This window comes from Saccopteryx leptura, chromosome 2, assembly GCF_036850995.1.
Source record: "Saccopteryx leptura isolate mSacLep1 chromosome 2, mSacLep1_pri_phased_curated, whole genome shotgun sequence".
In the NCBI taxonomy this organism is placed as follows: Eukaryota; Metazoa; Chordata; class Mammalia; order Chiroptera; family Emballonuridae; genus Saccopteryx; species Saccopteryx leptura.
Window position 1 is genome coordinate 172,267,865 of NC_089504.1, and position 25,443 is coordinate 172,293,307.

A 25,443-nucleotide genomic window follows, 5' to 3' on the forward strand; every position below is an offset into this window, starting at 1 on the left:
GATGGGGAGGGTGTGCTTCTGCTGAGCCAGTGACCTTGGGCTTCAAGCCAACGACCATGGGATTTCGAACCTGGGTCCTCTGTGTCCCAGTCCGACGCTCTATCCACTGTGCCACCACCTGGTCAGGCTCTTTTCTTATTCTTAATAAACATTCACATTATTATCTAAGTTTGTATTCATAGTTATTTCTGTGTTCTTTTTCTTAAAGAGCTCCCCAAACTGTATAAACTTCAGGCCTCACAAGCCACGGATCCCACTGTACACAGGGAAAAGGCTGAGTTCTGTCTAAGGATATGTTGACAGTCTAGAGCAGTTGGAGTTAGCAGTTTTCTTTCCTTTTCTTTTCCAGCTTTATTGAGATATAATTGGCCTATAACAATGTATAAGTTTAAGGTGTACAACACATTGATATGATAAAATTATATATTTCAGAGTTATTACCACCATAGCATTAGCTAATCCCTCCATCACCATACATAATTACCCTTTGTTTCCTGTGGTGGGGACATTTCGGATTTCTCCTAGCAGTTTTCAAGTATATAATACAGTATTATTAACTAGAATTACCAGGCTGTTCTCCAGCTCCCCAGAACTTACTCATTCTTTAACTGTAAGTTTGTACCCTTTAACTAGTTATCTCTCCATTTCCCCAACTCACCTACCCTCATCCCCTGGTAACTGCCACTCTACTTTTCTCTGTGAGTTCAGCCCTATTGGCATTTTTATTAATCTCTGCAGTCCCGCACGTCAACATGATTTCACGTATCTGTCACCCTCGGGGCTGTGTAATTCCTTCCTGCCACTACCACCAGCACTTTGAAAATGACTGAAGGGAAAGTCACATATTAAGAGTGTGCAGAAACTGCTTTATTCCATTCTGGTGCCATCTGACCTTACAAAGGAGAGTCCATGACTTAGCCTGTCTGTTTCTCTAACTCTTACATCTCTGTAAAAATCGCTTACATGCATCCATGTGTCATTTACTTGGGCTGTTCCCATTGCACAGTGGTTTGAGACTTGCTACCCAGCCATTTGAATAAAACCCCAGTTTGACATTTACTTGAACATACACCAAAAAATAAAAAATAAAAAATCCAGCTTGGCAGCTCATAAAATTCATGGTCACACAACAGGAGCCAAACTATATATTATGTCAAACATTTCTTCTCATTGGAAATTATTTCCCCCTGATCCCCTCATGAAAAATACTTTCATTTGAATTTTACAGTTAAACATACAGTATCTTTTCTGCATTATTATATCTTTTTTTTTTTTTTCTATTCTGAAGCTGGAAACGGGGAGAGACAGTCAGACAGACTCCCGCATGCGCCCGACCGGGATCCACCCAGCACGCCCACCAGGGGCGACGCTCTGCCCCTCCCGGGCGTCGCTCTGCCGTGACCAGAGCCAGTCTAGCGCCTGGGGCAGAGGCCAAGGAGCCATCCCCAGCGCCCGGGCCATCTTTGCTCCAATGGAGCCTTGGCTGCGGGAGGGGAAGAGAGAGACAGAGAGGAAGGGGGTGGGGGGTGGAGAAGCAAATGGGCGCTTCTCCTATGTGCCCTGGCCAGGAATCGAACCCGGGTCCCCCGCACGCCAGGCCAACGCTCTACCGCTGAGCCAACTGGCCAGGGCCGCATTATTATATCTTAGAATAGTTTGAGAAGTTTGTTTAAAATGTAAACCCCTGGAATCCATTAGCTGGAATCTCTAAATCACTAGGTCTAGGGTGGGTCCCAGAAATTTTCATTTTTAGGTGATTTTGAAGCATATGCTCCAAAGACCACTCTTTCAATAATACTGCCATAAGCCATTCTTCACTGGGATGCAGAAGCTTCAGTTTTACAACCCTAACTGTGTTGGTGACGGATCCATGCTGGTAGTCCTGGACACACAGCACAGTTCATTCTTACAGTGTGTGTGGCTTACTGCCAGGCTGACGAGGCTGATGGATTAGACTCTCCCCTCTCCAGCGGAACTCAGGGCTGCCGAGACCTGGGCTGCCTGCTGCCGGAATAGCTGCCGTCAGTGGGTGGCTTTGCACATGGCAGGTGTCCCACAGTACACCAAGGTACAGGGTGACTTGCTTTCTGAAAACCTGCCATTGTGGGGAGTCCTGTGAGGTATTGATACACTGGTTACTTTCTGTCGTGATGGCCAGAAGGAGCAACTAGTAGAATAATTTATATGTCAAGTGACCATATAATGTATCCTCTCCACCAGAGCATTTTTGAGAGTCAGACAGGACACTTACTAATTATGCTGGGAAGGCAGTGCAAACCAAAGCCATCCCAGATGGTCCCTCTGTGTATGCCTTGCCTGCCTCTTGGATGAATTTGACCCAGCTCCACCGTCCATGTGGCACCCGAGCACTTTCACCCACAGGCTGGGATTTCTTCTGCCCCTGAACTCCATAAATGCATTTTTAGTGAATACAGACTTTCTCCTACAGTGATTAATGAGGTAGATGCAAGCCCATGTGTCCACTGATAATTCAATGAAGCTTTAATTTAGTGGTGAACAAGCCATTGGAAGCCCAGAGAAGGGGGCCGATCATGGGAGTGCCCCATAGTGGAAGGTGGAAATCCCTCCCTGTGGCTTATTTACTTCACTGAGTCATGAGGCTCCAGACTCACGTGGAAGAAATGGAAGCCTGTGATACAGCAGCCAGCCAGGCACTGGGCACAACTTCAAGCAACTCTTTACACTACCTAATAATATTTTAGCTGGTTTAGAAACTTCCTGAGCTGTTAGACTGTGCCTACCCTTCAAACTTAAGTGTTTATTTTGTCTGTAAACTCCAGAAGAAAAAAGAAACCCTCAAGAATATCTGTGGTATATTTAAAATATAAAATTATAGCCACAGCCAAAACTGCCAGCTCCTTTTGGGTAGCATGAGTAGCCAGCATATTTGTAATACTTTAAAATTCATTTACAGTCAGATGCTTTGAGGTCATGTGGTCAGTCACATCAAGGTCTAACTCATCCTATAATGAAAGAGTAGGAGACTGTTCGAGCCATAAGCATCCTCAGTGGCCATCTCATCCTAGCCTTTCATTTCACACAAGGAGACACTGATGATTCGAGAGGCCATACCCTGTCCCTCACCACTTCCCAGCAGAAATCCAGCACTTCAGCCAGACCAAACCATGGAAAGCTGCCAAGCACATCAGCCCTCTCTCACGTCCTCAGCCTTTGGCCCCTATAGTTTTGACATGTGAGGCATGTGATGTCCAACTCCTCACTGACACTCAGTTTTCCTGGCAGGGGTCAGTAGACTGAACCGTGAATGAACAAAGTGGTTTTGCCTAACTACTGAGAGGCAGCTGTGGGTCTCAGACCTAAGTCTTTGGCCACCAAATTTAGTGTGAATTTCATGACAGTCATATAGTGGAGACACAATCACAGTAGCGAATTTGGATGCAGTCTTGGTGCCAGAATGCCATTAGTGAAATGTTCTACTTGGTGTGCAGGACCACAAAGAGATATGCTGGAGTTTTCCTTGGGTAGAGGAGCCATATTCAGAGTTCTGTAGGTGAGCTTTTGGGTTGGCCGCATGGGGGGGGGGGGAGGGCACAGACTTGGTACTCCTCATTTTCTTTTGCCTGTTGGCCTCCTTTACCTTGGGAATGACCTGACTTTTCTGCCAAGAACACTACTGAGAGTCACAGTCACTGTTATTTGGCACTGACCCCCAGGCCCCTTGAGCCCACGCTTCCTCATCTCCTTCCACCCACTAGATGACCTTCGGGTGGACCACCCCGAGATCTGTGCCTTAAAAGGTAACATAGTGCAATGGAATTTGTAATTAATTACCTTTCCATGTTATCTCATTTGATCTTTAAAACATCTTTGTGAGAAAGGCGACACAGTTGTTATAATATTTATTTTTCTTGAATTTTTTCTTTCAGTTTTTTAACATAATTATTTCAGAGATGAGTAAATTTGACAGCTAAGAAAATAAATGGCTTGTCCCAAGTCCCAATGCCAGTTAGATTTAGGGACCTGAAGTGAGAGCTTCTAGCGACAGAGCGGGGCTCTTGCTTCCCCAGAAAGGTCGGCCTGAGCTGCATCGTCCAGCATTGAGGCCTTAAAAGGGAGCAATGGCTTAGAGAATGCTGAGCTGCTAAAGATGTAAGAGCTGTAACACATCCTAGAGAAACAACCGAGATTTGGCAAGTGAAAGGATTGATGGATTCTCTTCTAAAGTGGTTTTAAGAAGCCAGCGTCAGCTTACCGTAGTAGTGTGAGATCTTTTAACATGCTACCAAAACTCTGTCAGTAATAGAGCAAAGACACAAACATATTACTCAAATGCTGAAACAGCAGCCTGGGCTGGCTGCTAAGTGGAGGTGGTGTATTAAACGACTTGTTTGTCACAAGCTCCTGTGTAAAAGAGGTGGCCAGTGATGACATTAAGGACATCTCTAAGTGCTCTGGAGCTGAGGGCCCAGCAAGAGCAGTCAGCACATGGCTCATTCAGGGGCACATTAGCCAAGTGGGGTATTCATTGTAAGCAGGACAAGGCTGAACGTCTGATGAGGAAAATGCTTCCACTGGGTATTGATTGAATGGTTACCAGTGCTGTCTGCTCTGCTGTGGGGACAGAAGCAAAGAGGACAACTCAGAACTCACCTGTAAGAACTTACTGCCTAGGACAGAGCTTTCAAGGTGTGCCACCACCACCACCACCAGTATCGGCATCAGAATTACCTGGTCTGTATTTAAATAGGCTAATGCCTCACCTCAGAGCTACACAATCAGAATTTTTAAAGGTGGACCGGTGAATCTTAATTTGTTTAATTAGCACCAGGTGATTCTTAAACACATTAAAATTTGAGAATAACTGACCCTGTGGACAAGACTGATGCGTGAACCCAGACTGGTATAAATACCGCACTGTTAGTGCGGGTGAAAGGATTGGACTGCGGAGCGCCAGGGCGCAGAAGGACCTGCTCCTTGGTGCTCCTCAGGATTGCTTTGGCAGCAGAGGGTGCCAAACACACTCAGTCCAGAGAAGCGGTAGGTCCCTGAAGGAAGAAAAGTGAGGCACGAGGAGGATCTGTGGGAAATCAGCTCACTTGTTTGGATCTCTGTTCAAATAGTGCCTTCCTAGAGAGGCCACCAAAACCACCTCAGCCTGACCAGGCAATGGCGCAGTGGATAATGTTGGACTGGGACCCGGAGGACTCCGGTTCGAACCCTGAGGTCGCTGGCTTGAGCGTGGGATCATAAACATGACCCCATGATCACTGGCTTGAGTCCAATGATCACTGGATTGAGCAAGGGGTCACGGGCTCTGCTGTAGCCCCCCCCCATTCACACCCCCCACCCTGGTCAAGGCACATATGAGAAAGCAATTAATGAACAACTAAGGTGCCACAATGAAGAATTGATGCTTCTCTTCTCTCTCCCTTCCTGTCTGTCCTTCTCCCTGACTCTCTCTCTGTTTCTGTAAAAAAAAACAAAAAACTCTCAAATGGTTCTCATGTTACTCTCCTTATTCTTGTTGATTTTTCTTCAGAGCATCTATCATCTGACATTGGAATTTGTCTCATTTACTGGGTTAAAAGTTAATGAAAGACTTTGTCACTTTTGTTCACAGCTGAATTTCCTGTGATTGGCACATAGTAAATGCTCAATAAACATGTAATTCAGGCTCCAGGAGGGCAGATGGATCCACACAGGGCTCATCTCAAATTAAATTGTTCTGAGAAGCTGCAGGGAACTCCAGGATACCTCTGGCCTTTTGCTCCCTTTCTTTGCAGAGGGTAACACAGGAAGGAGCCATGAGAAGCCCTTACTGTGTTCTGTAGTTCCCCTTCAGACAAGCATTTGTATAATATGCTTCCCCTCCTGAGGCCTGCAGAGACTCTTCCCGATTTCTGAATCCTAGGGAGCCTCAGAGCCTATTAGTTTGATGTGAGGTTTCCCGGAACATTAAGAAGCTATTTAAAGAATTGAACGGGGAACTTTGGGGAGATGAGTGTGGTCTGACTGAGAAGGGCCAACCACAGCTTCAGAGAGTGGAGGCGGGACTGGAGCCCGCTGGCACCCTTTGAAGCCCTTGCCACTGGGGAGGATGAGCGCATGCAGGGAGATACCTTGCATGGAAGTCCAATTTTTCTGAAAGCTTTTTCACAAAATGTTCTGCATACAGGTTAATGTATAAGACATGGGTTGTAAGTAGAAAGTTGGCAGAGTCCTGTGGAAATTGGCTAAAGGGCAGGAAACAAAGGATAGCAGTAAAAAACCTAAAAGGATATTAATTAGGGAGTGCCTCAGGGAATACTGTTGAGACCAGCTTTTTACTATTTACATAAAAATTACTTGGAGAATGATGTTGAAAGGGATTTTCATGTTGGCTAATGAAACTGCATTGAAGAGCTGTGTATGGACATGTGACTAGTGGAATTAAGGGACGATTCACTTTATTGACAGAATTGCAAAGGAGTATTTTCTAACATATTTCTGTTTATCATCCCACATCCATTCTGTTCACCAGATTTCCAATTGAGTGGTGGGCAGGGAAGCTCCAGCTTGAACAGCTCCAGTCTCTGCTTTGGGGGGCCAGCAGCAAGTACTTGAGGAAGTTTTGCCATCCTACACACAGAGCAGGTCCTGAAATCAAATGGATATTATATTCAGACCTAGAAACCTCTCTTTTAAAGGGAACTGGCAAGCAGACAGTATCTGCTATTTGGCTACAAGCATAATATTGAGCCGCCTAATACCCATATCTACCCACTTCCCTCGGCATTTTCTATCCCGTGGAGCTCAAATTATCACAGAAACTCATTGTAGAAATACCCCAATAGGGCCCTGGCCAGTTGGCTCAGTGGACAGAGCATCAGCCCAGTGTGCAGACATCCTAGGTTCGTTCGCTGGTCAGGGCACACAGGAGAAGCGACCATCTATTTCTCTTCCCCTCTCTTCTCCTCTCAAAGCCAGTGGCTCAGTTGGTCCAAGCATTGCCCTCAGGCACTGAGGAGTAGCTTGGTTGATTGGAGCATCGGTCCTTACAGAAGTTGCCAGGTCTATCCTAGTAGCGATCCTGGTTGTGGCACAAGTGAGAGTCTATCTCCCCTCCTCTCACTTAAAAAAAAAACCCAACAGGAAGCGCGCAGTCTCCCTTAAGCAAAGTTATTGCATTCACAGTGAGCTAGGACTTGAAGTTGGGAGCCCAGGAGTGACATTTGCTGTCTTCTCTATAGACTCTGTGGGCATCACAGAGGCCACTGAGCCCTTGATTTCCTTGTTACACAACAGAGGAATGCCCTGCTGCCTTGGTACTCAGTGTGGTCCATCGACCTGCAGCGTTTGGAGCATGAGGGAGCAGGTTAGAAATGCAGCCGCTCGGGTCCCAGTGCAGAACTGAGCTAGAATCTGCATTGTAGCAGCAGCCACAGATGATTTCTAGACATTTGGGAAGAACTGCTTTAAGACACTTAGGAACCACAGAAAACAAAGTTTAGGGGATACAGTTATTTCTGTGGAGTGAAAATTGGACCACGTGAATTCAGTGACCTAAGGATAGAATTCTGGCATTTGAGACTTTCCAGTGTGTAAACTTAAGGTGTTTCCCCCCCCCCCATTTTCTTAATTTGGCCTCATCCAGTGCCTTCTGAAGAATGTAAATTTATCCTTACGTGAACATGCTTTTTGAGAAAGTGTGAAAAGTCAGTTCAATACTGTACACCCCTGAGTGTGGTGCTCACACTGGCCCGTTAGCTAATGGTTACATCTAGTTTGCAGGCTACAGAGGCCTGGTACCTGGAGGCTGTTTTCAGTTTGGCTGATGTTCAGAGGGCCCCATGGGTAGGTGTGGAGCATTTTGTTTCCTGCTGCTGGGTGTAGGCTGTTAGTCCACAGGACCAGTCCTGTGCAGGGTGTCACTGGCCTGGGAAAACCTTTCTAAAACACAGGCTTGATTTTCGAAGACTTGGGTTTGAACAGTTTGTAGGCTTCTTAGAATTGTATTCTCTCTAGATCTGAGATGAGGTAATGATGACTGTGATAGGGCCCAGGAGCAGCTGCTTACACTGCCTCCTCTCTCTCCTCCCCTCCCCTCCCTTCCCCTCCCTCCTCTCCCCTCCCCTCTCCTCCCTCCTCTCCCTCCCCTCCCTCCCTTCCCCTCCCCTTTCCTCTCTCCCCTCCCTCCCCTCCCTCCCTCTTTTCCCCTCCCTCCCTTCCCCTCCCTCCCCTCCCCTCCCCTCTCCTCCCTCCTCTCCCTCCCCTCCCTCCCTTCCCCTCCCCTTTCCTCTCTCCCCTCCCTCCCCTCCCTCCCTCTCTTCCCCTCCCTCCCTTCCCCTCACCTCTCCTCTCTCCCCTCTCTCCTCTCTCCCCTCCCTCCCTCCCCTCCCTCCCTTCCCCTCCCCTCCTCCCTTCTCTCCCCTCTCTCCCCTCCCTCCCTTCCCCTCCCCTCTCCTCTCTCCCCTCCCTCCCTCCCCTCTCCTCTCTCCCCTCCCTCCCCTCTTTCCCTTCCCCTCCCCTCCTCCCTTCTCTCCCCTCTCTCCCCTCCCTCCCCTGCCTACAGCTTTCACTCAGACATGTTTTCAGAAGATAGGATAGAGTAATGAGGGGGTTTGAAGGAGCTGGAAGATTGGTGAAGTTGATCTGCTGTTGTCCTCAGCTTATTAGGTGGTGGCAGTTGCTGGTTCTGCCACATTAGGAGTGAACAGCAATAAAATCCCAAATTTCTCCTCCCCCAACCTTTCCTCCCGCCAAGGGTGGGTGAATAAAGAGTTGTGGCCTAACCCAAATAAGGCTTGATTTTTAACCTCATTAGTTTTGCCAAGATTACTCCGTTCTTTTCAACGAGTTTAGGTGGATGTTGAAATATCCAAGTCATTCCAAGTATTAGAGATGAGGAAAGACTTAAAAGTTTGCCAAGACGTGCTTTGAAGATTCAGACTTAGCGTGTAAACATGTGTCTGTTGTAATTTAGACTAGATTGAGGCCCCTCAAACCCAAGTGCAGCATCTGAGCCCCATCCTTACATGAGATGAGCCCCCTGGGCCTTAAATAGGTAAAGCAGAAGGTGATTCAGTAAGTGCATTGAATGAAGTGTGCCTCCTTAGCCCTAGACCAGGACATACAGAGCAACTACCGGGGTCCTAGACTGGCCTTACCTCCCCACATACTAAGAGCAAGAAGCAAGGAAACCTGCTGGTCATTTTTATACTGGGAGCACCTGGCCCAGAGTAGGCCCTTAATTATGTCTGGGGAAGGAATGGGCAGGAATGTGCAAAGGGAGGAAGAAAGAAGCCCCTGGCTGCTCTTCTGACCAGTATAGCATCTATTTTAAGTTAATGTTCCAACTACATTGCAGGCATTACATTTTCGATTCATTTCTTCTTTGTCAAACTATTGAGCCCATATGTTGGGCCCCATATATCTGTACAGCATGTCTCCAAAGGAGGCAACCCTGGCCACAGAGCTTGCTGCGCAGTTGAGGACCTCACCGTACACAGCTGCACAGTGCTGGGCTGCGTGGGGAAAGGGAAGGGAATCAGAAGTGAGTTTGTTAGGGGGAATCATATGCTCACAACTTCTTAAGCAGGAGTATTCCCATTCGTTTCAGGTAAGAGTCTACGATCTTTCCAAATACGAGCATGAGGTGGATGATGTGCTGATTCTGGCAACTGATGGACTCTGGGATGTTTTATCAAATGAAGAAGTGGCAGAAGCAATCACTCAGTTTCTTCCTAACTGTGATCCAGATGACCCTCACAGGTTTGTGCATGTCTTTGATTATAGGGTTATTTCTTGAGCAGTGTCACATTTCTAATGTGACTGAAATTATCATAATTATGCATTTGCAACATTCATGATTTATAGTAGAGCTAAGAGGCATGGTTTAGTAACCAAACTTTAGCCTGACCAGGTGGTGGTGCAGTGGATAGAGCTTTGGACTGGGACGCGGAGGACCCAGGTTTGAGACCCTGAGGTCGCCAGCTTGAGCATGGGCTCATCTGGTTTGAGCAAACCTCACCAGCTTGAGCCCAAGGTTGCTGGCTCGAGCAAGGGGTTACTCGGTCTGCTGAAGGCCTGCGGTCAAGGCACATATGAGAGGGCAATCAATGAACAACTAAGGTGTCACAACGTGCAACGAAAAGCTAATGATTGATGCTTCTCATCTCTTTGTTCCTATCTGTCTGTCCCTGTCTATCCCTCTCTCTGACTCTCTCTCTGTCTCTGAAAAAAAAAAAAGTAACCAAACTATAGAAGGGACTGTAGTTTCCATTAGAGGCATGTACACAGCCAAATAAAGATCCTCCCTAAGTTGAACCTAGGTGCAAGTGGTAAAAAATTTGATTTGTAAGCATTTCAGTGTCTTAGTTAATATCCTCCAAAGTGGGAATAACTTGTGATCCTCCTGATAAGACTGATAGCAGATGCTCCCAGCATATATTTTCATCTACCGGAAATTGTTTCTTTTGAGAGAAACATTGATAAAGAAAAAAATTACAGTTGATATTCCTTTATAGCATATTGGCAATTTATCCTAAACAACCCTAGGTGACTGTCAGATAGAAACAGAAATCCCCTCTGGAGAACCTGTTTTCACTTATAACACTGTGAGTAAAGACCAGCCTACATAACAGCAGAGCGGGCCCTACTTCATTATTGGATTTATCATTCAAAAATATAAGTAAATATTTTAACATGTTTCAGAAATGTTTTTAAAAGCATTGAAAATATAAACAAGGATAAGACTATAAAATATTTGCAGAGATTTTAAAAATAAGGAAATGGAACTTCTGGAGATGAAGACTATAAAAATAATGTAAAATTCGCTGGACTAAAGAGAGAAGAGACAGTGGAAGAGAACCCTAGTGAACTGGAAAATAGAGCTGAATAATCCAGAATATGAGACAAAGAGAAGGAAAAATGAGGAATGAGATTAAGAGAGTAGGAGGCTAACCTAAGGTATTGTCAATAGAATTCCAAAAGGAAATACTATATCAGATGGGAAGGAAAAGAAAAGTTCTAGAATGGTTGAATGATACTAATATTAAAATCCAGAAAGCCCAAAAAATCTCAAGCAGAAGGAACGAAAAGGAAAAGTCTAATAGATATTTTATAATGAAACTGAAAAACTTTAAACAAACAAAAAAGGTAACTAAAAGCAGCTAGAAAGACAAAACAGATAAATGGGAATAGCATTTAGACTGGCAGCTCTGACTTAAAAAAAAAAAAAGGAGCCAAAAGACAGTGGAATTATATCTTTGGTTGGCTAAGAACTCAATTTTTAGAATTTTCATGTGTAGTAAAAATATCAATAAAGACATTTTGAGGCAAAACAACAGAAATTTTACTGCCAGCCAATCTCCTCTGAAGAAAATTCTAAAGCAGTGGTCCCCAACCCCCAGGCCACGGACCGGTATCGGTCCGTGGGCCATTTGGTACTGGTCCGCAGAGAAAGAATAAATAACTTACATTATTTCCATTTTATTTATATTTAAGTCTGAACGATGTTTTATTTTTTAAAAATGACCAGATTCCCTCTGTTACATCCGTCTAAGACTCACTCTTGATGCTTGTCTCGTAAGTTCGACAATTATATTTTAAAATACCACAGTTTTTGCGCCGGCTGCATAATTTTATTTTGTGCATTTATCCATCCCACCCTAAAGGCCAGTCTGTGAAAATATTTTCTGACATTAAACTAGTTTGTGGCCCAAAAAATGTTGGGTACCACTGTTCTAAAGGATGTACTCAGATAAGAAGTGATCCCAGATGGAAAGTCTGAGAAATAAAATAGATTGTTAAGATATTAGTAAATATGTAGGTATATTTAGCATATATTGCCTCTCTAAAATGAATAAGTGAAATTTTAAAAAAGGGATGACAATAGCCAGAGGGAAAGGGGAGCGTGGTGGGGGGGATAGGGGCAAAAGAGACTTTGCTTGAGGTGGTGGTACACAGTGACGTGTGTAGATGGCGTTATATTGAGTTGTGCACTGAAACCTGTATGGTTTGGTGAATCATGTCATCCCAATAAACTGAAAATACATTTTTTAAAAAAGAAAATGCATTTATATAAATATTATTCAACTCTATATTATTTGTATTAACTTCATAGACTATGATTATTTATAATCCTGGCCCCTTTAGTTGAAGGAAAGCCAAGATCCTCTTCCAATTCTAATGCTTATTTTTATATTCAGGAAATTCACCATTTAAAAATATTTATTGATAGCAATCACCATAAACAAATGCTAGGATTCAGAGACACAAAGGTAAACAAAAGATTATCTGTCATTTCAGGAACTCATTAAAAAAATGGTTGAAATGATAAATTTTATGTTATGTCTATTTTACCACAAAAAAACTCCCCCAAAAAGCAAATTTAAAAAAAATTAACAAAGTAGATAAAATTTCCCATAAGACTAATCAAAAACAAAAGGATGTGTATGTACGTGTGTGTGACAAATAAACAATATTAGGAATAAAAAGAACAGTAATAACCCAGATGCAGTGGCAATTAAATATAAGAGGATATTACAGGGGTCGGGAACCTTTTTGGCTGAGAGAGCCATGAACGCCACATATTTTAAAATGTAATTCCATGAGAGCCATACAACGACCCATGTACATTACGCATTATCCAATAAAAATTTGGTGTTGTCCTGGAGGACAGCTGTGATTGGCTCCAGCCACCCGCAACCATGAACATGAGCAGTAGGAAATGAATGGATTGTAATACATGAGAATGTTTTATATTTTTAACATTTTTTTATTAAAGATTTGTCTGCAAGCCAGATGCAGCCATCAAAAGAGCCACATCTGGCTCATGAGCCATAGGTTCCCAACCCCGGGATATTATGAACATAAATATATTTATTAATGGAAACATTGTAAAGATATTAATTCTCCCTAAATTGTTCTATAGAGTCAGTACAGTTATAACCAGAATTTTAGTGTTGTTTTCATGGAACTTCATAAGCTGATTCTATTTTCTTTGTGTGTGTGTGTGTGTGTGTGTGTGTGACAGAGACAGAGAGAGAGACAGATGAGGACAGACAGACAGGAAGGGAGAGAGATGAGAAGCATCAATTTTTTGTTGCAGCACCTTAGTTGTGTATTGATTGCTTTCTCATATGTGCCTTGACCGGGGGGCTACAGCAGAGCAAGTGGCCCTTGCTCAAGCCAGCAACCTTGGGTTCAAGCCAGTTACCTTGGGTTTCAAGCCAGCAACCATGGGGTCATATCTGTGATCCCGCACTCAAGCTGGCGACCACACACTCAAAACTGCGGAGCCCACATTCAAGCCAGTGACTTCAGGGTTTCAAACCTGGGTCCTCTGCATCCCAGTCTGATGCTCTGTCCACTGCACCACTGCCTGGTCAGGCCATAAGCTGATTCTAGATGGAAGAACAAAATGCCAAGAATGTTTGTGACATTTCTGGATGGTTCTTACCTTTTTAGATATTAAGACAAAATCAGGACAATTAAGACAGTATGGAAAAAATATAAAATTTCTTCCTCTCAGATCATACACTGAAACCAAGTCCAGGCAAATTAAGGCTTAAATGTGAAAGGCAAAATAAATACAAATTTTAGAAAATAGCATATAGAAGACAATCTTTATGATCTCAATAGGGAAGGATTTCTTTCTTTTTTTTGTATTTTTCTGAAGTGATAAGCAGGTGGGGGGGAGGCAGACAGACAGACTCCCGCATGTGCCCAACCAGGATCCACCTGCTACATCCACCAGGGGGTGATGCTCGACCCCTCTGGGGCGTTGCTCTGCTGCAATTTGAGCCACTCTAGCGCCTGAGGCAGAGGCCATGGAGCCATCCTCAGCGCCTGGGCCAACTTTGCTCCAATGGAGCCTTGGCTGCGGGAGAAGAGAGAGACAGAGAGGAAGGAGGGGGGGGGGTGGAGAAACAGATGGGTGCTTCTCCTGTGTGCCCTGGCCGGGAATCAAACCCAGGACTCCCGCACACCGGGCCAGTGCTCTACTGCTGAGCCAACTGGCCAGGGCTGGGAAGGATTTCTTAAACAAGACACAGAAAGCACAAATAATTAAAGATTGATAATCTTGACTACATTAAAGTTACCAAATTTGGTTCTTCTAAAGGCAACATAAAGAGAGGAAAATGACAAGCCATAAATTGGAAGATGGTTTTTGTAACTTGTATAACTAAGAAGGAGTTGATGTCCATAAAATAATGTACTCTCATAGATCAAAAAAGAAAATACAAAAATAAACTAACAGTAGAAAAATGAACAAGAACCAGTCATCAGACAGAAGAAAATTAATGGCCAACAAATATGTGAAAGAAATATTGAACTTAAATTGAACACTACAAATTAATATGTGGAAGAACTGCAGATGGGTTTGTGGATTTGTGGAAAGACACTGGCATTGCTGGTAAAGACGCACATACTATACATATACCCTGTGCTACTCTACCCAGGAACAATGGATCTGAAAGCAGGGTCTTTGGGCCACATGGCATCAGCATCAGCTGCGAACTTGTTAGAAATGCAAACTCTCAGGCCCCACTCCAAATCTAATAAATAAAATTAATGGTAGGACCCAGGAGTTTGTGTTCCCAAACCATCCAAGTGGTTTTGGTGCTGCTAAAATTTGAGTCATATGGCCCTGGCTGGTGGCACAGTTGATAGAGTGTTGGCCCAGCATATGGACATCCTGGGTTTAATTCTGGATCAGGGCACACAGAAGAAGCAACCATCTGCTTCTCTATCCCCCCCTTCTTTTCTTCCTTCCTTCCTGCAGCCAGCGGCTCAGTTGGTTTGAGTGTGGCCCCTGGCACTGAGGATAACTCGGTTGGTCCAAGTACCTCAGCCTCGGGTGCTAAAAATAGCTTGGTACTCAAGTGCTGGCCCCAGATAGGGTTGCCAGGTGGATCCCAGTCGAGGCGCATGTGGGAGTCTGCTGCACTATCTCCCCTCCTCTAAACGAAAAATAATAATAATAATAATAATAATAATTGAGCCATGTAAAAAGATATCTACAGAACTGTTATTACAAAAATGAAGTATTGTAAATGTCCAATCATAGGATGGATAACCAAAGAATAGAATACAGTTCAAAAAATGGAATGGACCTAATTTGTGCTCATTAACAGGGAAGAATCTCAAAAACATAATGTTGAGTTTAATAAGCACATCATAGAAGAATACACATTATGATTCTATTTACATGAAGTAGTAAAATAACAATGTATCCTAACCAGATGGTGACGCAGTGAATAGGGCATCAGCCTGGGCTGCTGGTTTGAAATCCTGATGTCGCCGGCTTGAGCACAGGCTCATCCTGCTTGAGCGCAGGCTCACTAGCTTGAGTGCAGCGTGGTCGCCAGCTTGAGTGTGGGATCATAGACATGACCCCATGGTTGCTGGCTTTAGCCCATAGGTCACTGGCTTGAAGCCCAAGGTCACTAGCTTGAGCAAGGGGTCACTAGCTCAGCTGCAGCCCCCCAGTCAAGGCACATATGAGAAAGCAATCAATGAACAAAGGTGCCACAACTGAGTTGATGCATCTCATCTCTCTCCCTTCTTCCTTCTCTCTCTCTCAAAAAAAAAGTGTATCATTTAGAGAGAGAGATGTTAGAACCATAACACAAAGCAAGAAAATTAACCTCAAATTCAGGATAATGGTTGCCCTGGGAGGAGATGTGTTAGAAGAGGTGTGTGCTTGAGGAGGGGCACACAGTGAGCTTCTAAGATGCTTGCTGGTAGTGTTCTGTTCTTTTAGCTAGAAGACAGGTGCATAATTGTTCATATATTATGTACATTCATTTATATGTAAACCATGAGAGGCAGTGTAAGTGTAGTGGTTAATGGCTTGGAATCTGTAATCAGGCTGCCTGAGCTCAACTCTTAGTTCTGTTCCTTTTGTACTTGTGACCTTAGGGAAGTTTCTTAATCCTTCAGTGCCTAAGGTCCCGCATCTATAAAACGGGGTTCCAATAGTACTAACCTCACACATGTATATAAAGTGAAGTGCCTGCTATATGGCAAGTGTCAGTGAGTGTTGTTGTTATTGTTGTTAGTTGCTATTTTTAGATGTTTTGTATATTTCAAAACAATGAAATTCCTTTAGGAAAAAAATGAAACTAGATGGTCTCTCTTCCTGGAATTGTTTGGCATAATAATTCTGCTCAGGTGAAAAGGAGTTGATGGTACTGCAATTAAAGATTCTTTTACTTATTTTTTTCTTCCTGAGTTTTTAGTTTTAATCTGTATTTGATATCTTACTTGTTAGCAACATTCTTATGTTCATTTTCTCTACTGTGATTAAAAGCTTTACACAGCTGTCTGACAGGTATGAGTGATATAGCACCCAACACCTTTTTCTAAAATCTCTAAACTGTCCTGATCTTGCTCACCAGCCTGTCTCTCTCCATGGCAACAAATCTGCCCCCCAGGGAGAGGTAACCTATGGGTAGTGCTGTCACTGGCAGGCGTGTGCCAGGTCAGAGCAGAGCAGGCTCCTGGGCTTGTCATAAATGTTACGTACTACAGTGGGGCTCACAGTGATCTCCCTGGAACAAACAGGGCAAAACCAAAACAGGTCTTCGGATTGCCTTTCTGGGAAGATGGCAACCAACCCCGGAGAGAGAGTCCTGTGTCAAACAGATGAAAGAGTTGGGAGAGCCCAGTTTTACTGGGAACAGAGTATCAGAATATCGGACTGATGGTCAGGAAAACTGTGGCTGCTTTTTGAGATCTTAAGACAGTCAGAGCTTTGGGGCAAAGCTGTTCTTCTTTCCGGAAAGACTCTCATCAGATTCATTCATCTAGGAAATGTTAAGGACCTGTTTTATGAGCTAAGGACTGCTGGACCCTGGGGAAGAGTCTTAAGCAAACAGACCTGATTCTGCCCTCTTGGAGTGTAAAGTCTAGAGGGGGTTCCAGAAGCGTAAGAGAGTCACAGGATGCGTGATTAAGGAGAGGTGCCTAATCTAGAGCAAGGCATGTCCAAACTTCAACCCAAGGAATAAATACGAATAAGGCAGGAAAAGCAGGGCTGAGGTGGACCCGGGCAGGGAGAACATGGCACACTGCAGGAGCCTGACAGCCACTACAGTGTCTGGGCTTTGTGTGCGGTGCTGCCAACTTCTGAGGGGGAGGGGGAAGCGGTCCAGATCACGCTGGACCTTATGAACTCACAAGATTAATGAACATGAAAATTAGTTGTAGGAAAGGAAGTCTGTGGTGAAGTAGAATTTATACAATTCATTCACTCTGATCCTAATCAGAAAACATTTTGTACAATTGGATGCTAAGACACGGGATATGGATTATTTCTCTACCCATATGTGTCCCTTAGTGATTTAAGCCATGCTAGAAAATCAAAGAGACTTAGTTTATTTCAAATGCATGACTTAGGAATGATATAAAATGATGTTCCCTTTCTTGTGTGACATATTTGTACATATCGTTGTGTAATTTGAAAGGAGGGCCTGACACTCATGCCCTGGTTTAATGTGTCTACTAGGGAGGCCCATGGACGGAGAGAGAGCTCAGTCCCAAAAGACGAGGCAGGAGGTTACCTGATGGTTCCCTCCTGACTGGGAGCTATTCTCATCTTGTCACACAGAACAGAAATAAATAGGAGTGGAGGCCCTGGCTGTTTGGCTCAGTGATAGAGCGTCGGCCCAGTGTGTGGATGTCCCAGATTTGATTCCCAATCAGGGCACCTAGGAGAAGTGACCATGTGCTTCTCCATCCTTCCCCCTCTCCCTTCTCTCTCTTCCCCTTCCACAGCCATGACTCAATTGGAGCAGGTTGGCCCTGGGAGCTGAGGATCGCTCCATGGTCTTGCCTTAAGTGCTAAAAATAGCTCTGTTGCCGAGCAACATCCTCAGGTGGGTAGAGTATCACCCAGTAGTGGGCTTGCTGGGTGGATCCCAGTCAGGGTACATGCGGGAGGCTATCTCTCTGCCTCTCCACTTCTCACTTTCTTTTCACTTTAAAAAAAAGTAAAAATAAAATTTAAAAAATAAATATGAGTGGAAGCCAGTCTCTCTAATATTTAAGCCTAAGTCATAATTTCTGTGATGAATAAAGATCTACTCTAGTTCCAGAGACTCTATGAGCCCTTCCTCAGACAGAAGGATTCATTTCTCTGCAAATGTAGCCCAGGACCACAAATGTTTGCCTATTTGATCATGGGAGTCGGGGGAGTGGAGGGCTTCTGGCTCCAAGCCTGAGGAGAGTGGCCAAACAAGGTCAGTCTGTTGTGTCATAGAAAGTGAGAAAGGAAAGATGTTCTTCCCAGGGTGGGCAGCCTGAGAGAGAGGAAGGAAAGCAAAGCAAGTGAGAGGAACAACAAAATGATTCTTCATTTGAGGCTTTGAATGGGCCTGTTCGAGTTTTGCCAAGTTCACCCCGTTTTGTCTAGAAATTTAGTAGGACAGAAAGTGGCAGGTCCTTAGTTAGCCCTGTGACAGGCAGAACTTTTGGGTTTTGTTGTTTGACTATTTGGCTTTTGTTTATATTGTGCAGGGGTTTTTTTTCTTTGCTTTTCCTTTTTCTTTTTAGTGACAAACTGCTAGCATTGTTTTCCTCTCATGACATAATTTCCAATAAGAAATGTAAATTAGCATCTGACTCTCCAGAATGAGTTGTGAGGGAAGAGATGATTAGTGTAAAGACATCCTAGCTGCATGATCTTCTTGACTCCAGTATATTAAGGTTTTGTTCTTGTTTTGTTTTGTTGTTGTTGTTGTCTTAACAAAACAGAACTGTCTTAACAAAGGAACTAGAAAATTAAAAGGAGGTTTTGTGGGCAAGCCAAAATGTGAATGCAGTGAGTTTTTTCTTTCTTTCTTTCCTTCCTTTTGATAGGAGTTTGGCCTGAAATGCAGCAGAGCTGCAGTCATTTGACTGAGTAGTCATAAAAGGAACTGTGTGTAGGAGATACACCAAGCTAACATTCTAGAGTGGGGTTGTTGAAGTCATGGAGGGTAGGCTACACAATCTGTATTCTTTATAATTCCAGTAAAATTTTCTTTGAAGGCCTAATGATCCTGCACAATTTGCAGAGGGTGCTCAGAGAAAGGTTTGGAAGGGGTTTGCTGAGGCAACATATCCGGGGTTGACTGTTCCTTCTGTAAGGCTAAAGGTGTGGGGGTGAGTCCGTGGAAAAAATATTCAAACCAGAGGCAAGTAATGTAAACACTCAAAGAAGATGCTTGATATTTTGTCAGAAAAGAGTAAGTATTAATATTACTAAAAGGAAAGGGCATAGGCAAAGCCAAGAGGAACAAGGGCCGAAGAGCCGTTAATCAAAATGAATACGTGGCATGGACTCACATTCCAAATGCGCAGGCGGAAGTCTGCAAGGCTCCGCCCAGTCCTTCCTTCTCAAAGCCTGTCTATAGAAATCTCATCTCTGTAACTGGGACCTAATGTCCTTTGGTCCCCTGCCATGACACTCAAGGGCTAATCATAGGTTATTAAGTCTGGAAGTACCAATATACTGTAAACACTAAAGAGCATTTCCCCAATGGGAGAGGCTTTCTCGATGGTCACCTCTCTAATGCTATTCCTCACATCTGTGCTCCCCAAGGCTCAGAAACGATGTACCTCACTAAGGAAGAGAGTACTCAGTGAAAAGGTAATAGTAAAACACCCACAAAACACTGACAGCAGGATGCTAATGTAGGCATTAAATGATAGCTTGTCTTACCTTGATAATATGAAATTTATTTTGGCAAAAGACAAAGGTTCTTTTTATGAAACCTTCTGCTGAGTTGGCTGAGCTAATTTCTACCAGCACCATACATTAAGTTTTGTTTTGTTTTAATATTTTATTTATTGATTTTTTAGAGAGAGGAGAAAGAGAGAGGGAAAGGGTCAGGGGTGAGGAGAGGAAAGCATTAACTCCCATAGCGCCTTGACCAGGCAAGCCCAGGGCCTCGAACCAGCAACCTCAGCATTCCAGGTTGGAACTTTCCACTGAGCCACCACAAGTCAGGGGCACCATATGGTTTTCAAAAGTATGCCTCAACTGCACCTCCCCCAATCAATTAATAGGTCTTACACAAACATCATTTGTATCTCATGTGGAGTTTGAAGACTACACAGAATCTGCATTTTTATTTCTTTTTCAGTGTTTAGCATATTCAGATCCCTGGGAATTTAGAAGTCAGCCTGTGATCCTGCACATGCCAGTCTCTGATAACACATGGCCGGCCCTTCTCTCCTCAGTGCTGTTTATGTGGTGTTGGAGCAGAGCTGCGTGGCCACTCACTATATATATAGTTGGAACATCAGGTTGTTTTAAAGGGCTTGCCAGGGAGGATTGAAGAGGACACAATCTATTGTAAACACTCATATTGAATTGTTGCTGTCTGGAACTCTAACATAAGCATGCACAACCTAAGAAACCAGAGAAGTGGTACCCAGGACAGAGGGGGTTGGTGCCTGGTGGGCATTTTCACCCTGTCCTGTGTGGGTGCGGTGTCCTCCCCAGTCTGTGACCTGGTACCTGCTGGCACACAAACCCGTGAGGGTCAGAGTAACCGTGTTGCAGAGTGCAGCTGTCATTATTCCAGTGTCCCAGTGTATTCTGCTGGAGTAGAGTCCACACACCTCAGGCAGGGGACAGAAGCTGGCATGAGCGGCTTCAGAGCAAGTCAAGGCCCATGTGTGGCTCCCCTCCCCACAGTGAGCCTAAGACGTGCCTCCTCCAGGATAAGTTGCCAGGGTTGAGCACAACAAAGCGCCCTTTCCAAGTCTCCTCTCACCCCCACCTGTTAAGCCAAATTCGGAGGGACCCAAAACATGAAAGACACGAACAAGGTCCGTCGATTACATACCAAAGCTTTATTGTCTAGCTTGGCCAAGCGGCGGCAGCTCCAACAGAAATCTGAGGGAGAGCGTCCTGGCCCTTTGTTCTACCTAGTTTTTATAGTTTTGTAAGTGGGAAGTACAGAAGCAAAAATTGTAATTAGGAGCCCTTTACCACTATTGGTTATAGTCATATGTCCTTTAACATGATAGGACCATGTTCAATTTGCAAGTCATACATCATTTTGGAGAAAACAAAATTTACAAGCCAACACAATGGTAGAAAGATGTCTCTTTACATATTAAAAGGCATTCCTGTATTATCTAGTGTTTATCTGCCATCTCTCTGTCCAGAGTCACACATGTTAACCACATGCATTTACATAAGAGAGGTAGTTTCGGTGGGGACAAATGCCCGGGAATGGCTCATTGCCATAAGAAAAGGTTTATTTTGGCTTTTCTCTCCCTGTACCTGGCTAGCCATTCACCCTTTTCCCCACAGGCATGGTGGAATGTCTGGGAATCCATGTTACCTCCCCTTTGCATTTACAATACAATGCCAAGGGCCATCCTGGTTATGCCAATCACACAGTACAGAGACTATTCTCACAATTTCTCTGCACACCTTAACCCAAATTAATAAAATGTTCTCCAAGCCTCTTAAAATATTAATATTAATTCTGTAGTTTTTGGTACCTTACAACACCTGCGGATGAAGTGGCTCAGTGGCTCCTCATTCCCCTCTCTGAATGGGAGGATAAGACGTGGTATCTACCAAAGGGAGAGGCTGGTAGGTGGGGTGAAGTGTAGGTCGAAGGACCAGGAGGTTGGCGGCCCCTAGCTGGCATCTGACCAGGGTGGCCTCCGTGCATAGAACACAGGGGCCGATCAGGAGCACGGCAAGGAGCACCAGAATGGGACGTGCAAGGGAGGAGAGCGATGTAGTGGCCCATGAGGGCCAGGCAAACCCGGGGACCCAAAGTCCATGTGCTTCTCTGTCCGAACGGCGTTTCTCCAGGCGGTCTCTGAGGAGGTCCAGAGATTGGCGGATGACTCCGGAATGGTTGGCGAAGAAACAGCATTGCTCTTGGAGAGCTGCACACAGTCCTCCTTGGCGCAGGAACAGCAGGTCAAGTCCCCTTCGGTTCTGCAGTGCAACTTCTCCCAGGGAGCCCAAAGATTTCTCGAGAACTCGGATTGAGCTCTCAAGGGCGGCGATGTCCTGGTCAATGAGTTCCTGAAGAGCCCTGAAACCGGAGTCCTGGACAGCTAGGGCCGAGATACCTGTTCCTAGTGAGGCGGCCCCTAACAGGCTGGCCAAAGCTACTGCCGCGGGGCCTATAGCCCTTTTTCTTCGGTGAGGGGAGTCAGAGTGTGACTGGTCATAGAGAGCCTCTAGGTCCTCCTCTGATAGGTAGGTTACTCGGGGAAAGATATGGACTAGAACACAAGCCTCCTTTAAGGTTTTGAGGATGAGAGGGTTCAAGCAGGAGGTTAAACCCGATGGGCAGGCCCACCACGCCCCTGTAGGGGCTAGATAGTAGGTTGAGTTATCTTCCTGGAGGGGGTGCCGGCTGGCGCAGAGAGTCTCCGAGAATTTGGCAGTTTCAGAGCCGATGCAGGTACCCTGTCCCTGGACTAAAGGCAGGGTGAGACGGGCAGGGTTCCCTTGGCAGCTGTCTGCAACAGAGCTGGTACTGATGGAGGCATTGAGGCCTACCCCTTCATAGTATGGGGCCTGCTAGACAGGCATAGCCAACAATCGCTGGTGAGATTCGGCAGGGAGTTATTAAGAGCCTCATATGCTAGGTGGATAATGGACAGGGGAGTTAGGGGTCCTGGGGAAGGAAGGATTGCTGTTTTCGGCCCTGCTGATGGCCCTATAGTAGGTTGAGTTTCTATTTTTGGGTGGGACTTTGGCTGCACTGGGTACAAGCCAGAGTTTGGTCCAGTTGCTATAGGGGGCGCATAAGTCGTTTCTGTCATGCGGATGCTAAAGGTGAATCAATAGTGATGCCCTTTCCCACCCATGGTTCTCCATGTGTTCTCAGGCCGTACTCGAAGACCCCATGTTTTTGGTGTGGCCCACGAGAGTTGTTGCCCCTCTGTAGAAATGCTAAGAGTAAGGGAATTGCACCCGTTCTTACAGTCAGAGTTGATGGCTCCCCTACGGATCATTATGTCATCGGGTTGATGAATTATGGCAGAGGAGGGGGTAGTCTCAATTGTGGCGCATTTGGGAGTATAACAGTAATACTGCTTGGGTCCTCCGCAGGCTAGCTTGCGGAAGGGGGACCCATACCCAGGGCAAATGTAAAAGGAGTGGCGCTGTAGCCTCTTCTGCCCACAAGTGTTAGGTGTACAGCTCCAGCCAACACCACAGTCAACAAACTGGAACTTCCTGCTGATTCTGCTCCCTTCTAGAGAACAAAAGTCAAAAACAAAAGTGGGCCAGTTGGCCATCGCAGGAGGCACTCTGGTGATAGAGCTCACAACCTGGTTAGTATCTGGATTTACTAGTTCCGATACTCGTCTGACGGAGAGATGAGGGCTCCCTGTTGTTGTTGCTACCAGCAGGGCTACGACCCAGATGTGGTAGGTGCGACACGAGTAAATCTGACCTTGAGTGGATCTTTGGGGTCCAGTTGAGCCCTCTATTTAACTGTGTCAGTTTGATCAGGAACTGGCTTGATGTGAGCTCGATGAATCCACACTGCGTGGCCAGCAACCTTTACGGCCGTGGGGGTACTGAGGACCACCGGGAATGGGCCCTTCCACCGAGGTTCAAGGCTCGAAGCTGTATACCTGCGGATGAGGACAAGATCCCCAGGATTACAAGGGCTCGGGGAGGCGGCCCCTAGGGGGCGGGCTCGCCTCACCTTGTCATGGATTTCCTGTAGGGCTTCTTCAAAGGCCTTCAAGTGAGAAATAAGTTGTGATTTAGTGAGTGCTGGAGTTAGCTCTAGGCCTATATGAGGGACAATTGGGGGGGGTCCCTGCCAAAGAGGATTTGGTAGGGAGAAAATCCATGTGTCCCCAGGGTGCACTGAGCCCTCAGGAGGGCGTAGGGAAGCCCTTCCACCCAACCTAAGCCAGTCTCCAAATGAATTTTTGTGACCATTTCCTTTATGGTCCTATTACACCTCTCTACCTGTCCTGAACTCTGAGGCCTATATGCACAGTGTAATTTCCAATCTATTCCTAACACCTTAGCAAGGACTTTTGATATTTCAGCCGTGAAGGCTGGGCCATTGTCGGACTCCAGGAAAAAGGGGAGGCCAAATCTGGGGATTATTTCCTGTAGCAGTGCCTTTGCTACTGTGGATGCATTCTCTCTCCTAGTTGGGTAGGCTTCTGGCCATCCTGTAAAAGTGTCCATAAGCACTAGTAGGTAGCGGTACCCATATTTGCCGGGCTTCATTTCAGTAAAGTCCACTTCCCAATGTTCCCCCGGGGTTGTTCCCCGATACCTGATTCCAGACGTCTCAGGGCTTCTGCCAGCATTAACCTGTAGGCAGGCCTGACATCAGCGAGCAACTTGTTCGGCCTGTCTGCGTACATGTGGAATCTAGAACCAGGGTGACACCAGGGTTTGCAGCTTCTTTCCACTTAGGTGCGTTGCTCCGTGGATTTCCTCAAGAAGCTTTTCACCTAGGGGCTGTGGTAGGGCTACCTTACCCTGGGAGTTCTTCCACCATCCGCTTGAGAAAGTCCAACCCTCTCGTTGGTATGTCTCTTGTTCTTCTTTGGAGTAAACTGGCTTTTCCTGGATGGTGGGTTTTACGGTGAGGGGGAGAATTTGAGCGGCAACCTCCCTGGTGGCGGCGTCTGCATACCTGTTTCCGCGAGCTTGAGGGGAGTCCCCTTTTTGATGTCCGGGGCAATGGATGATTGCCACTTGCTTCCGGAACCAGAGGGCTTCTAACAGGCTGAGCATTTCCTCTTTATTCTTGATTTCTTTTCCTGCTGAGGTGAGAAGCCCTCTGTTCTGGTAAATTTGTCCGTGGATGTGGGCTGTGGTGAAGGCATATCGACTGTTCGTGTAGATATTGGCTACTTCACCTCGTGATAGTTCTAAGGCCTTGGTCAGGGCAATTAATTCTGCCTTCTGGGCTGAGGTACCTGGGGTAGGGCTGAGCTCCAGAGGATTGTCCCATCTCCCGAGACCACAGCTGCTCCTGCCAGTCAATGGCCCTCTCGGACAAAACTGCTGCCATCCGTATAAATGTCCTTTCCCCCAGGGATAGCCTCATCCTTAAGGTCCTCTCTGGTTCCCTGTGCCCCATTCAGTACCTCTATGCAGTCATGTCCTGGTCAGTTCACTGTTCCTTCTGGCAGCAACGTGGCTGGATTCAGTCCTCCTACAATCTCGAAGGTGATCCAGGGCATTTCTAGGAGCAAGCCCTGATAATGAATGAGACGGGAATTCGAGAGCCATTTCCCTGACGCCTGGGTGAGAATTGGTACCAGCGAATGGGAAGTGATGATTGTGAGGCTCTGCCCTAAGGTTAACTTGTCCGCCTCTTGCGCCAGGGCTGCCGCCACCGCTAGATGCCGCAGCAGGTTGGCCAGCCTCTTGCGACGGGGTCGAGCATTTTTGAGAGGTAGGCTATGGGACGCCTCCAGGGTCCTAGCTTTTGGGTAAACATGCCAACAGCGGACCCTCCT

The 25,443-nt window shown here is 45.6% G+C and overlaps 1 protein-coding gene and 1 long non-coding RNA gene across 5 annotated transcripts in view; one reads left to right on the plus strand and one right to left on the minus strand.

Annotated features, from left to right (window-relative positions):
• Window positions 1-25,443, plus strand: part of PPM1H (protein phosphatase, Mg2+/Mn2+ dependent 1H) — a 373,609-nt gene that overhangs the window by 299,803 nt on the left and 48,363 nt on the right. For all 3 annotated transcript variants that reach the window (XM_066369322.1, XM_066369324.1, XM_066369321.1), the window contains one exon: window positions 9,581-9,732. In XM_066369322.1, the coding sequence (XP_066225419.1) occupies window positions 9,581-9,732 (152 nt within the window). The remainder of the gene's footprint in view (window positions 1-9,580; window positions 9,733-25,443) is intronic.
• LOC136395124 (uncharacterized) overlaps window positions 6,404-25,443 on the minus strand; it is an 86,163-nt gene continuing 67,123 nt past the window's right edge. For both annotated transcript variants that reach the window (XR_010749274.1, XR_010749275.1), the window contains 2 exons: window positions 13,298-13,367; window positions 6,404-6,618 (listed from right to left, as the gene is read on the minus strand). This is a non-coding gene — a long non-coding RNA (uncharacterized lncRNA). The remainder of the gene's footprint in view (window positions 6,619-13,297; window positions 13,368-25,443) is intronic.